Source organism: Poecile atricapillus, chromosome Z (assembly GCF_030490865.1).
Source record: "Poecile atricapillus isolate bPoeAtr1 chromosome Z, bPoeAtr1.hap1, whole genome shotgun sequence".
Lineage (NCBI taxonomy): Eukaryota > Metazoa > Chordata > Aves > Passeriformes > Paridae > Poecile > Poecile atricapillus.
The window spans coordinates 12,739,700-12,754,484 of record NC_081289.1 but is presented as its reverse complement, the minus strand read 5'-3'; the positions used below and the strand labels follow the sequence as shown (position 1 = coordinate 12,754,484).

The following is a 14,785-nucleotide window of genomic DNA, read 5'->3' as shown; positions in this document are numbered from 1 at the left end:
ATTTCTTGTACCACTGTTAGCCATGAGTTTAGAATCATTAGTTTTCACTCTACAGTCCCTGCATTTCAGAGGATTCCTAAACTACTTGTGAGATTTTAAAGTGTCATGAAGCGAAATAAACCAACAGGCTATGACTTATTCTAACAATGCTACATGACATGTAATACCACCTTTGGAAAAAGTTTAGGAAACCAAATCAAGTCAAAGAAAAAAATCAGTGGCTCAAACACTTTTTTTTCCCCTCTCTTGTTCTTAGCCCTTCCAGGTGTTTTCAGTCAGCACAGACATCAACCTTCCTCTTTCCACATAAAACTAACTTAGCTTTCCTAGTTTTCTTTTTCCAAGACATGTCAGCCCTCCCTGGTTTTCCTTTTTGAAGCTACTCATTCAGAACTGCACGTCAGTGTCCAGAATCCCACATGAAATATCACAATGCACCCTTAATTATGTCAGCATTGCCCAGAATCAGCTGGAAATAGTTCACAGAGTATGTGCCAGGACCATACCCTGTCCAGAGCAGCATCACATTGCCATCACAGTGCCATCTTTGGTGAGCAGGTCCTGTCCTCCCTCACGGAATCACAGACTGGATGATGCTGGAAGGCACCACTGGAGCTCCATCTGGTCCAGCCTCCCTACTCCAGCAGGGTCCCCTAGAGCAGGTTACTGAGGACTGTGACCTGATGGCTTTGTGTATCTCCACTGTCACCCACCCTGAGCTGCACCCTTTCCCTGTGCCAGCACTGTCCCCTCGCTCCTCCAGGCTGACAAAGTGTCACCAGAAGTGACTGCTGGTGAGCCACACTAACAGGGTGCTGCCATGCTAACAGAGGGATCCAGTCAAACACAGATGCCTGGCAGGAACTAAACACAAGTGACTCTGGCTGGTAAGACATCTGCATGTTTGGAATGTTTTGGACTGTATTTTTCCAGGGTAATGACCATGCATCGCAATTTCAACCTTATTATTTTAATGATGGCCTAATATAACTTCACCAGTAACAGGAAGGCTGAATACTAAGATACAACAACCAGGTAATAAATAACTTTCTTTAGAGCAACATAAAGCTACAAGGATGAATAATTTTATTTTCATGGAAAGTCTAATACTTCTCTCATGAAATTAATCTTAAAACTTTGAATTAACTCTTTGTGAAATTACACTGAATGTCTCTTAAGTATATACACTCAATGCATAACAGTTTTATAGTGTTCAAAGATGTATTAGCCAAGCTGAAGATACCTGTGGGAAATCTGATTTTTTAACACTCTGACTACATCAGAGAGAAGTCTCATTTATGATTTTTAGGCTCATGGGTAACATTCTTCCACTGTCTCTAAGAGAAAACCTTTTTTTCTGATTTGTTCTACATTTTTGATCACTTCTTCCTCTTGCCAAATGTCATAAACATCTGTCTTTTTCAAGGTGATTACTAAGTCTAGTTTGAAAGATAACTACTTTTCATGTAAATTCTTAATCCAAAGATTATTTGTTGTCAATTTAAACAAAGCAAATCAGAAATTTATACTGTGGCACAGAAATTTATACTATGGTACCATTATAACTTCACTAAGCTGCAGCTATAAATTGGTTCAAATTAAAGGACTAAATTCCATGTTACCTTAAGTTTCCTGCACAGTTAATTCTTGAGCTCCTCATTTTGAGACTTGGCTACATATTGGTTATGTCTACACGGATAAATGAAGCAGTACCAGGGAGCATTCCCAGGCATTGAAACTCGACTGTCTACTCTATTAAATTGTTAGAATTGTCCCTCAGCATGTGTCACAGGAGTGTTTTTAGTCTGTTCCATCTAACAATCTTCCAAAATATTGCCAGGGCACAGTTTGCAAGTTAGGACATACCAGGAATGGTTCCCAACAGGCAGAATGAGTCTAGTGACCCAGATTTTGAAGGCAAGAAATGTAATAATATGGACACTGGCCAGCGTGCCATCTGACTCTACAGCAGAGGGGGACTCTGTACCTGCCTAGTTTGTGGGTACAGGCACAGCAACCACATCTCTCTGCTGGGCCCTGGCAAGCTGAGATGGCTCAGTACAGAAATGCCTCTCCAAGAGGCACAGGATCATTTATGCCAGTGTTTCATGCTTACAGTCTGTTACATCTGGGCAAAACAACCCTCTCCAAGGCTCTTGCCTGCATCAAGAATCTCCATGGAGCTGAAAAGTATCCACCTTCTGCAGAAGCCACAGGAACAGGGAAAAGGTCAAACTGGAGGGAGAGGCATTGCTAAAATCTTCCCTGATCATAAGGAACCTTGTCCTGTTTTATTCACACACTTCTGCTGCACAGAAGGTTTCTCATGAGCAGTAAACCAAAGTAGGTTGCAGAAGTACAGTCTAGCATGGCAGGACAAGACACATCCTGTCCGTGGTAATTGCATGAGATCACTTAATTTATGCAGCCAGCTTCTGCAAAGTAAGGCACATGACTTTTGGGTTCTAGAAGTAAACAGAAGAACCTCCCAAGGTTTTACAAATAGCATTTTCTAAACCTCTGAACTCAGAATATGTCTTTGACCTTGCAAATACAACATGTGAAGTTTTCTTCTCTATAAACTTTTCCTTTTGAAAGATAACCAGAAAAATAAAGAAAGTGGAATGTGTGACAACTCATCAACTGTTTGTAATAATTTATTTCAAACAGTTTATTCCATAGCTTTCTCCTTCTGATGCACTCTCAATTACTTGATTGAATAATATTCTCTGAAATAGCACATGATGTGCTTGAGTCAAAGAGGCTCTCCACAGACGCCATCAGCTACCTTTTAAAATCAATTAAATTCATAAATTTGCATCTGGCTTCTCAAGGAGAAAATAAAAGAACCTTTTCCCCCAGTAAGTATGACCTTCTTATTCTAAGGCCAGCTTGTTTCAAGTCTTCTGCATCTCTGAATGCCAACGTGAAGATTGATAATATCTTTCTTAGAATAGACAGATCTTGAAGCCTATTATATTGCTTTTTTTAAGGATTCTAGCCATAATTCTCTCTTAGTAACTGGTAGCAGCACACTGTTCCACACAGTAATGCATATTCTAGCTATTCACTGTCATGCTGCTGCCACTGCATTTTTAACAATGCTGATAGCAACTGATGTTATTGAATTCTGCAGATTTTCCAGGGTATAGCCTTGTTCATGTGTTTTTTTTTCTTTCACCATTTCTGAGCAAAAATGGTTTTTATTTTTTCCTTTGTAATGCCTCAATATTGTGACCCTGCCATTCCTCACAGCTGGATCTTGTTAGTTTTCAAATATTGAGTCCACACCATCTGATCATACCACAGATTTTCTGTTCTGATATGTTTGCTGTCTTTATGTTTACAAGATCAAAGCTAATGCTGTTTATACCACAGTGCTAAAAAGGTTCACTTCACAAAAGGTAAAATAACCTTCATGTTTGAAAGCTAGACTTCTTTTCTTCCAAGCCTTTTTGTTGCTGATAATAACCGTATGTTTCCCTCTTCCTGGCTTCATTTTGGCATATAGCAATTTTCTTCATTAAACTTTTAGGAGGAATCCCCGAAAGAACTTGGCAGCAGCTGTCTCCTATGCCAGTGATGTTCCTTCAGCTGCAAGAAAATAGAGCTGCTCTGACACCAGCCACTTTCCAAAACCGCACTCCCATTTATCTTTCCTAACCATATCCAAGTTCTCATCTCCCCACATTTCAATAGGTAATATTCTCCTCTTTTAAACTTTCTCCCCTTCCTTCTTCCCTTACACATACAACTTTTCCCAGTGAAATGGTATTCATCCTCAAATAGCCTGGACAACTTTATGCATTTCCTTTTATATCTTACTTTTCTGTTATCTTACTGTTTTTAAAACAGTGGACCACAGTCCCCAGGATGTTCATAAAAGGCAATTGGGAGACTTATAAGATGCTGAAATTTTTATTACACTCTAAACCAAAAGAAAATATCTCTTCTCCATTCCCAAAACACCTTTACGCTTCAAAAAAAAAAGTTTTGCTACCAAAGTCTCAAATCACTTATACAAATAAAAGATACTTGCTTCTTACATGATACATTTTAGACAGGTTCCTTCTGGGATCAAGACAGACGTGGCTATGTGATTTTGAGCCTGATGACCAATTTCAACCAAATTTGACTGATGCTACAAACCTTTAAGACACTAAACTTCTGCAAGTTTTATGAAAAAGCTGGAAGCAGAAAGAATCCAAATTTCCCACCAGTATAAAGACAGGGATAGGGATCGTTTATCCTTTAACAAATCTAGATGGCAACTTGAGGACATCAAACTAACAGACAAATACTTTTCTGCCAGGTATAGCACATGGTGTGCCTTTGTCAACTACAGAGATAGGGAGCCTGTGAGGAGCTGAAGAGTTTAGCTACCGAAGGATGTCATCATGGGATGCAGGAAAGAACTTCTGATACTGTGGGCACAAGGTATTTGGGGAAAGAAATTACTTACAGACAAGACACTGGGCACGGCATTTCCCCCTCATTTCCACTGTTCATGTGATGCATCTTTCACTTTCATTTTTATAGCCAAAGATGAAGTATAGAAAAATGTTTACTTCAGTGTAATGAAACCAAAAAAGCTGCACAGCCCCATCATTCACTTCACCCACAACTTCCCACTAAAACCCTCAGGTAATTTTTCCAGCCTCCCCAACTAAGCTTCTGACTCACACTAGGACACAAGCACTTCCCAATGGCCATACTCCTCACAGCCAGTGTGACAGCAGGAGAGCACAAGCTACCATGGGGCATCTCCAGACAAGGATGAAGGAGGCTCTAGAGTTCTCTTTTAAACCCAAAGGGAAACTATCCTCTGGAGCTGAACATACTGAAAATCATACTGGCAGCATGATTTGTCCTCCGAGAATAAGAAACACATGCACCAGGCCTGCTTGGATTAGATGTCCTCATAGTCTAGATGAGACAGTCAAGTTGTTGACAAGGAGAGCACCTGGCTCTTTCCCTGCTCCCTGCCTGCCTGCTGAGCTCCAGCACCCCATTTCCTCAAAATGCAGAGGCAATACTCATTGTACCATGGTCAGAGCCTTCAAGAACCCTGATTTTTCAGAATTTTCTCCCTGATGGTCCAATATCCACTACTGTTCAGAGACCACTAAATAACTTCAGCCACCTCACCCTGCAGGTGCCATGGGGGTGTTAATGCTTTTATTAAAATCACCATCAGAGATGAAGCTCAAGCTCAAAAACCTTCTCAGTATTCCTGGACTTGTCTTCCTGTCCCTTTTGCCTCCCATGTCCCTCCCCACATTACATGTGGAGTACGTAGTGGCAAAAAAAGCTGACAGCATTGTTGGTTAGGGTCCTTTATTTCTGGTGAGTTAGTTAAGACAATTAACAAGTGAAAAATGCAACTTAAAAGGTTACAAATATACATACCTCATGGCTAATGCAAATTTGTGTAACTTCAGCTTCCAAACACAGCATTTGTCAAGCTAAGGAGCACTACATGACTTGAAATCTTCCCCTGTAGGTCCTCATATGCCATCATCTGTCAATTTTTAATCTTCTTTTGAATAGCAAGAAAATTCATCCTTTTAGCTCTTCTTCTTTCATTTATTTAAATCAGTTCTGAGATCCTTTCTACTTTATACTTGAAAGGGTGTCTTGAAAGATATTTGACCTAGAGAGAACAGGCATGGGAACCACTGCAAGCAAGGGAGTCCCACTTTTTTAAAAACACATTTAGGGACAACACTGGACTTTTTCAATGCAGCAAGAGCTCACATGCAGATGTCCATCTACCACAGTCTGTAATTTCTCTTCCAAATAACTGTTTTCCATAACACATAATTTCATAATTCTCCCATCAGCAGGATGCCTCCTACATTTTTTGAAGAGAGAACAGAATCTGGCAATGTTCCCCCACAACATCCTGCCCAGAGAAGCTCTGGATGCCCCATCCCTGGGAGTGTTCAAGGCCAGGCTCAATGGGACTCTGAGCAAGCTGATCTAGTGGAAGGTGTCCCTGTCATCACAGGGGGGCTGGAACTGGATGATCTTTAAGGTCCCTTCCAACCCAGGTCATTCTATGGTTCTGTGATTGCATGAATCTGATTCTTAGAAGTCTTACAATACATTTGATGTATCAAAATACAGGTTGTAGAAATAAGCCCATATTATTATTACATCCAAATCAGTCTATGCAATTAGCTATCCTTACTATAATTTATTAGACAAATAAGCATCATTTATTAAACAAATAATTTTTATGCTGCCTGCAAAGTTCAGGAACCATAAATGTAAATTACTCTTCCAATAAATTGTTAAGGATGCTGAGGCTACGAACAAAATCCTTGTCTGACTCCATGAGATACCCTGTTCAAATACTGGTGCAAGACAAGGTTTTTTCCTAGCCTTCTGGAATTGACCCCTATATCAAGATCTGTCAAACAGCAGTAACAAAAGCCCCAAGAACATCAAGGTCAAGCCTTTTAAAACTCTTACATAAAAGTCACCTGGTCCTGCAGACTGGTTTCAAGCATAAAGGCAAACAACGCAGTTGCAATGAAGAATTCCTCCTTTTAATTCTGAAAAAATTCCGTTTAAACAAACTTTTAACTCTGGCATGTAATAACCTCTTCATTATGGCTGCTTTGGCCTCAAGGATCTGGCATTTGAGTGATAGGAACCCAGTTTTAAAAACTAGTTTAAAATAAGTCCAGGGAAAACCTGGGGAACCACAGGAAGGGCAGCACCTGCACCACATAAATCAGTAGAAATACAAAAAAAGCAGTGTATGTCAGTATGTGTACAAACATGACATATATGTGTGATGAAATAAAATAAGGTAGGACCAATGCACATATTTTATGCAATTTTTCACAAAACACTAGAGTTCTCCAAAGAAGTAAAAAAAATAATGTGTACTATGGTTTTCATTAACAATGTTTACTTGAATTTCCAAAAGATATTTGATGAATCTATCATTCATGAGTCTTAAAAAACCTAGACTCCCAGCAGATAAAAATAAATGACCTTGCAAGGATAAATAATTGGAAACAGATGGTAGGACACTACTGTCAATTTTTCAAGTGGAGAGAGGTCAATGGTGGAATCCTGCAGGGATCTGTGCTGGAACTTGGGAGCTACTCACTTATTTATAAATGAGCTGGAAAACAGGATAAATGGTGAGGTGACAAAGTTAGCTGCTGGTACTCATTCAGGGTAGCTACGGTAAGGGTTGACTCTGGAGAAAGACTTTACAATACTAAGTGACTAGGCAATAAAAAGTCACTTAAAGTCAGTGTAAATAAATATGAAGTAATTTCTTTAAGGGGGAAAAGAACTAACTATACAAAATTATGTGTCCTAAGGTGATTATTACCACTTCAGGACTGAAATCTTGGGGTTATAATAGGCAGTTGTGTGAAAACATCAGTCCACTGTTCACTAACAGGGAAAAATTGAGTATTACTAATTTCCAGGAAAGGAACAAAGAATGAAAGAGAGAATATTATTAAGTCACTGTATGAATGGCTGGTTTGTTGGTCTTGAATACTCTGTGTAGGTCTGGTCCCACAGACTCTGAAAAGATGCAGTAGACTGGAAATGGCTACAGGCAGGGCAGCAGGGATAATCACAATGTAACAACTAAGGACTGACTAAGAAGCCAAAAGTCTCAAAACCAGGTAACTACGGGGATACAGGAAAGGTGTAATCAGAGCCAGGACAGGGAATGTGTCTCCAGGCTCCCTGTTCACAACATCTTCCAATGCATGAGCTGAGAGGATCAAATGAAATGGGCAGTCACAATATTTAAAACAGAAAACATGTTGAATCTTCACCTGGCATATGTGTGGAATAAGCTGTGGAACTCCCTACTCTGGGGCACAGGAAATGCAAAAAGTTTACACAAGTTCAAAATGTGACCAAAGTCTCATAAAACAAAATCCAGCAAGAGCTTTTAAATGCCAAGATCCATCTGAGGAAGCCCCTGAGTACAAGTGCTGGAGAACCAAAAGTATGGAGGGCAAAATGAGCTTTAGCTGCTCTGATGGTTTTGTGGGCCCATGTTACAGACCACTGTCAAAGATCACTGGACTGTGGTTTGCCAAAGTACAGAGCCTTTATGTTTTGTTCAGTGGTCCTCTTCCTGTGGGCATGGGCTCAGATATCTCTTGAAAAACCTTTTTACTGGTTTCATCCTACTTGTCCATGGGACGCTTCTATGCCTTTCTTTTGCTTCCTTTCCTTTTTTCTTTCTTATAACTTGAAACATCCTAGTAAAGGAAGAAAGTAATGACAAATATCTAATAGTGAAAAAAATCACAACGGCAGAACAGAAGTGTTTAATTTACTTAACCTATAAAGGAATAAATCTCAAGAATTATCTTTATTTGTGATGTTTCCTGCAAACTTTAGGTGCAGAATAATAAAGAACAATAATACCTAATTCCTGATGATTTCAAGAGTTTGTGATCATGCAGCTGCTCAAATTAGGTGAGTGTGTATGCAACTGCTTGTACCTATGATTCTGCAATTGCAGAACAGGAGGTTGGGGGATGGAGAACAAGGCGGCCAACACTAGCTCTCAAAGTCTCAAGTGCACCCTGACAGCATTATCCACATGCAACAAAAAAGGCTGTTTAAGCCATGGCTAAATCATAAGACCATCTAACCTATTCTGTACTCAGGTACACACAGGAAATACCATTTTTCTTAGGATTCTTCTTCTTTTTCATATTATAGACATGTCTAGTCATAGTCTTGATTAGATAGCAACAAGGACTGAAAGTGTATGTGCCCAAGATACTCTTTATCTTTTTCTAATTTAAAAAAACACCTTTTCAAAACAAGAGCTATATCATGCTGACAATTTATAATGACTCATGCAGGACAGACTGTGATCCAAATCTTGGAGACTAAATAAATCAGTTCCTAAGCTCTATTTTCAATCCTAAACCAAACATGATCCCACATCAGAAACCTGATTCTAACAAGATTTAAATTACATCAATTTTAAGTATTGTATGACCTAACCAAATGCTAACACTATGAAGGTACATAATAGCAAGCAAAATCAAAGCTATGTTCACATGCTTCTTCATTTCACTACTTGAGATTCAGTTTTGTTCCTGTACTATGCAGAACTATATGCATATGTAGATGACATTACTATATTGTTTTTTGTGAGATAAACATTTTAGGATCACTATTATCTACTACTTATACTCTACAAACAGTAAACTAGTAGCAGAAGTAGGTGATATAGCTCAGAGAAAACATATCATTCTAATACTCCTGTCCTGCACACTTTAAGTTTTCCTTCTGTCCCACCACCTTTGTTTTCTTCAAAGGATGCAACCCAAAGCAATATGGACTTTCTGGTAGATTTTTCGCTCTTGAGGAAACTTTTTTAAGTAATACAGAAATGAACAGCGAGGTAAATACTGAATTAAAGTAAAACATTCAGCAAACAATAAAGTCAGGTTCTTCCAACACCCAACATTGCTCTAGTTCTTCCAGGGCATTCATGTACAAATTGGGAAGGACAGCAGACAACCACTTAGCACTTGGTTATGCATGTATTCCCTTACTAATTTTGGAGGGAAGCAGTCTGAGAAGTGATTCTTCTGCTGATATAAAGCTCCTTTTGTTGACTTTTAATGCCAACAGTGCATCTGCCAGCTTTGGAGATGACAAAAATTCACTGTTGCTTTGCCTGAAAATGTATATCCAGTCACACCTGCACATGTGGTACAGACTGGGCTCCAGTAGATCAATCACATTTGGTGGTTTCTTAACATTATTATTCACCTGTACAGAAATGCAGTAAAGGAATCAGATTCATTTTATCTACCTTGCACTAGCACCTCTCAGCATGAAGAAATGCAAACATATAAATAGATGTTGATGTTGGAAAGTGCAAGGGATTTGGAAATTGTGCTGTCCTACTGCATACTGGACATGAAAAAAACATGCTGAAATGCATCAAAACAGTGAATATTCATGTCACCTTTTAGCAGCAGAGCCATAAGGAGAAGAGACAGCTGAAAGCAGAAGTCCTTCGTGAAGCAGAGGAGATATCAGTAGTGGAAAGATGAAAGAGTTTGCTCAGCCCAGAGTCGAGTGACATGACTGTGTACAATTAACCAGACCATATCAGAGTTCATGTTACTGAATGCACAGAGGAGCCACCTGCATCAAAGGGGGTTCCCAGCATGAAGATAACGAACCCAAAACTAAACTCACTAGAACTGGGAAAAACCTACCAACTTCAAGTGCCTGCAGATCGCTCCCCAAGTGATACAGAAAGAAATTACAAGAAAACTTCAGTGATGGAAACAGTATAAAAATGTATCACAGCACAGAGAAAAAAACATCATCAAAGAGAGAAATGGTTAAAGCTGTTTCATACAAACCAGAGAATTCCATCAAGTCTCATGGACTAGATGGCAAATTGAATAATACTGAAGCTGTTCAGGAGAAAATTCAAAAGTATTTTTGTTCAGAAACCGAAATGAATGTAGGTCAATTAAGGGGACTGAAAAAGTGATTGTGAACCCATTTCGGTCACATTTTACTCTGTTTCCCTAACAGCTTACTCTTATTTGTTCCAAAACTTCTCAGTTTCAGGGTTTTACCAGGAGGATATGTAACAGGTATGCTTTGATTTTAGCCTCTTTTTTCCCCAAATGATTGAAGAATTAATATTTTCTGTCTCTCTAAAACTACTTATATTACTATCTTAATTCTATACACCATTCTTTTCTAGTTACCCTCCCACCTGCACACAAATAACCAGTTCTTCACTAACTCAGAGGGAAAGTTGTGCTGGAAATGCAGAAAGGGATGTCCTGGAGTTTTCCCTCTTACCATATGCTTTCCCCAGGGAGACACTGGATGTGATGGGGAAACTCAAATGAAGTTAGGAGATCTTCTGAGACAAAATCAGCAACTGAAATTAATTATTTTTCTTTACACTCCTAACGGATAGTGGAAAATAAACCTTGTGGACAGACCCCAAGCAAAACTCATGCATGCCAAATCCAACGACCTGAGCTGTCCTTCCAGTTCCAGCAAAAGACCTTACCAACCCCTCCCACGGAGCCCAGGCGGGCTCTGCCTTGGTCAGGTGGAACTGTGGGACCAGGACTAAGCTTCAACAGGCGGACGGCTGCCTTCCCCCGCCGTCGCCTGCTCGAATTGTCCCCACTGCCATTTTCTCCTGACCTTTACAGCAGACCACGCGCTGGAGGACACTCGCCCGCTGCCGCCCGCAGTCCCTGGAGCTGCGGGAGCTGCCCTCGGGTCGGTTCGCAGACCGAAGCCGGGCAGTTCCCCCGGGCAGCCCTCGGAGAGATGCGAGGAGCTGCGGGCTGAGCCTGGCTGCCCACGCCCAGTCGGGCAGCGGGGCGGCCCGGGGCAGGCACGGGCACCGCTCTGCGCCGCTGCCGATGTGCGGCGGCACCCCCGAGCATCCTCTGCCGGCCTGCCCCGGCGGGGCACCCCCGGCCCTCGCCACCTACCCCCTCCGCTCCCCGACCCTCTTCCGACCCGGGCGGCCGCCGGCCCCGCAAGTTTGTCCAGAGACGCCCGTGCCCCCCGGGCCGGGCCGGGCTGTGCAGGACAGGGCGGAGCGGAGCCCCCCAGCACCGGGGCCGCTGCCTCCACTCACCCGAGGTCAGCTGCATCCAGGCACAGATCTTGTAGACGGTGGCTGTGTTGCAGAAGAAGAAGAGGATGAAGCAGACGATACAAGCGATGATGAGCATCATCGAGAGCCCGATGAAGAAGGACGCAGCTTTGAAGGCTCCCGAGGGCAGGCTGGAGAAGTCCGTGAAGCTGCCCCGGCAGGTGAGTTCCCGGCTGAAGCCGTTGCCGATGCAGTAGTGGAAGAGCCCGAAGTAGCCCGCCTGCGGGGTGTCCACGCCGTCCCCGATCCAGTACGGCTGGATGAAGCACACCACGTTGACGATGGCAAAGCAGATGGTGAAGATGGCCCAGAGCACGCCGATGGCCCGCGAGTTCCGCACGTAGTTGGTGTGGTAGATCTTGGCCGCCTCCTGAGCTGGGAGCATCCCCGCTGCTACAGCTCCTGACGAGCCTGCTCCTGTAGCCGCCGTCCCTGCAGCCGCTCCGGGCATCCTCACCGAGAAGGTGCCCCCCTCCCCTTCCTCCTCCTCCTCCTCCTCCTCCTCCTCCTCCTCCTCCTCCTCCTTCTCCTCCTCCTCCTCCTCCTCCCCGCTCGCTCCTCTCGACGCGACGCGCTCCGCCGCCGCCGCTGCGTGCGAGAGCCGGCGAGCCCCTCTGCCGGGCTTCAGCGGCTCCGCGCCAGCACCAGCAGCCGCGGCAGCGGCGGCAGCACCGACACCGCCCGCCGCCGCCTATCGGGGCGCAGCGCAGCGCCGCCGGCCCCGCGCACCGCCCGCCCCGCAGCCCGCCCTTCGCCGCCGGGCGCCACCCGCGCAGCCACGGCGGGGACACGGCTCGGGGCCGGCCCCGAGGGCCGGTGGCCGCGGAGGGAGAGCGGGCCGCCCGCGCCCCTTCCCCGGGCGAGCCCCGTGTGCGGCTCTCCTCAGCCCACGGGCACCTCTCCCGGCCGGGGCAGCGGCTCCCGACGCCTCTCGTGCAGCGCGTCCTGGGAGACGTGTTCAGGCAGCGGGTTCTAAAGTTTAGAACGTGTGTGTGGTGTTCCCGTCCCCGCACAAAACATCATCACCGTCTCTCCAGCCGGGAGCGGCACCTCTGGCTCCCCTGCGGCGGGGGAGCGGCGGTGCCTGCCGCGGCGCGGGGGGAGCCGGAGGCGCTTGTCTCCCGGCTGAAGGAAACCTCCGGGAGGCAAAGTCTGGAGCTCGGGGCAGTCAGGAATCACCAGCGGCCGCTCCTCGCCTCGGGAGCGGGATGGAGGCCGCGGAGGAGAGCGCTGTGTGAGCGTAGCCGTGGGGACGCTCTCGGCGCCGGGCTGAGGCTGCCAGGAGAGGAGCCGCTCCGCTCCAGCCGAGCGCCTTCTGCCTGGCACTCGGTGCTCTGAGCGCACTGGCATGCAGCAGCGATTAGCATACATTAACGAGCAATTAGCATCTGGTAATAATCATTCCTGTGTCAGTGACACTTGGATTTGCAGTCCCCGACCCGTGCGCTGAGCCGGAGCTCGCAGCAGCGAGCGGCGGGAGGCTCGGCAGAGCCAGAGCGGTCCGGTCCGGCTGAGCGCGGTGCCGGCAGGGGCCGCGCTCGCTTAAATACTGGCGCTCCGCGGCGCCGGCAGGAGGGAGGGAGGGAGGGAGACTCCCGTGGAAATGATTCATGGCATTCCTCAAATTTTCAACTGTTTCAAGCAAAGTTTGGTTTCTACCCCACGACTGTCACTAACTAAGCGCAGCCCAGTGGAGCGGCAACGCTTCCCAAAGGCCTTCCCAAGTTTCCCGCAGAGGAGTTTAGGAAGGGGCAGCCCGAGCCAGCAGTTTCCGCCGCGCTCGTGTCGGGGACAGTCAGAGCTTGAGGGCCCGAAGGGTGTGAGCACAAAGGGAGCCGTGTCCGGGCAGTCAGGCCGTGGGAGCACTGCCCTTGGCACACACGGCACGGGTATGCTTAGACACACGGGCCGCATGGGCAGTGTGGACCCCAAATACCCACACTTGCCTCGCTTTCTTAGGTAGGCGGGTCCAAATGTGAAAAGTACTGCTAAAATTCCTGGAGATTCGGTTCACACCGAGTGCGCTTTGCCCAGTGCTGCTGGAGGTGGCCGGGTGTGCTCTGCTGCCTCGTCGTGCTCCTGCTGCAGCTGCTGTGCGTGACCGGACTGCTCATACGCTGCCTTCAGAGAAGAGCTGAACTTGTTCCAGCCTCGAGCACCAGGAGGAGTGATGGTTCTTCGGTGTTCGCTCCTGTTTTCCTCAGGCTGAGGCTTGCCAGGCCCCAGGGCTCGGTGCAGGATGCCTCTCTTCACTGTCCTCTAAGTGGCCGTGGAGGACAGTGGAGGTGCAGACAATACGAGCCAGATACAGAAGGCAGGAGGAAGCCTGAAGTGGCCCAAGACAATTTAGGGATGGAGGTCGGAGAGAACATTGGGAAGGATGTTCTGTGAGATTTAAAAAAAATAAAATAAAATAAATAAATAAAGGAGGTAATGGGGAAGGGATCTGTGCCAAATGGGAGGTTCATGTACAATAAAGATGAACCTAAGAATTGGTATGGCAGGAAGAAGAGATTTGGACCTGGGAAAGAGTCAAGAGAGCAGAAATGAGTTGCTCGTAGAAGAAATGGGCCAACAGAGCTGATGAGGACAAAGTACTGAGTTTGGAGAAGAACCTGGGGAACAAGAGTCAGGTTAGGGTAGGTAAATGTGGGAACCAGTCTGGGTAAGAAAAGGAAGGGCCAGAAGCAGGGGAAGAAATTAGGATTCTGCTGAAAAGCTGAGTAAAAGACTGAAAAAAAAAAAAAAAAAGCCTAGCAATGATTGGTTTGGCTGTCCTAGGATGTCCTCTCTTGTCTCCAGCACCAAATGGACATGTATTTCACATGGGCTTTAGGTGATACCAGTGAATCCTTTAGTTTAATATGTTGGAAAGGGGGAAGCGGTACAAGATGTCTGATTTTGGGGGTGCTTGAATCTCTCTGGTTGTGTCACTCTCTAGAGCATTGAATTCTCTAGTCTCATGTTTTGGTATCAGAATTTCTTCAGAATACCTGAAGGCAGGCTTAGGAGGTATTTCCATGGTGCTTACCACAATTACATGTGTGCTTCATAGTATTAGAAAATAGAATGTCTCTATGAGATACAAGGTTGGCATATTCTGGACAGAATAGTTAA

The 14,785-nt window shown here is 45.0% G+C and overlaps 1 protein-coding gene across 1 annotated transcript in view; it reads right to left on the bottom strand.

The window, feature by feature from the left end:
- LOC131573841 (LHFPL tetraspan subfamily member 3 protein) overlaps window positions 1–12,119 on the bottom strand; it is a 230,649-nt gene extending 218,530 nt beyond the window's left edge. Inside the window, exon 1 of the mRNA XM_058828125.1 lies at window positions 11,651–12,119. Coding sequence (XP_058684108.1) covers window positions 11,651–12,119 — 469 coding nt within the window. The remainder of the gene's footprint in view (window positions 1–11,650) is intronic.
- Between the last annotated feature and the right edge of the window lie 2,666 nt (window positions 12,120–14,785).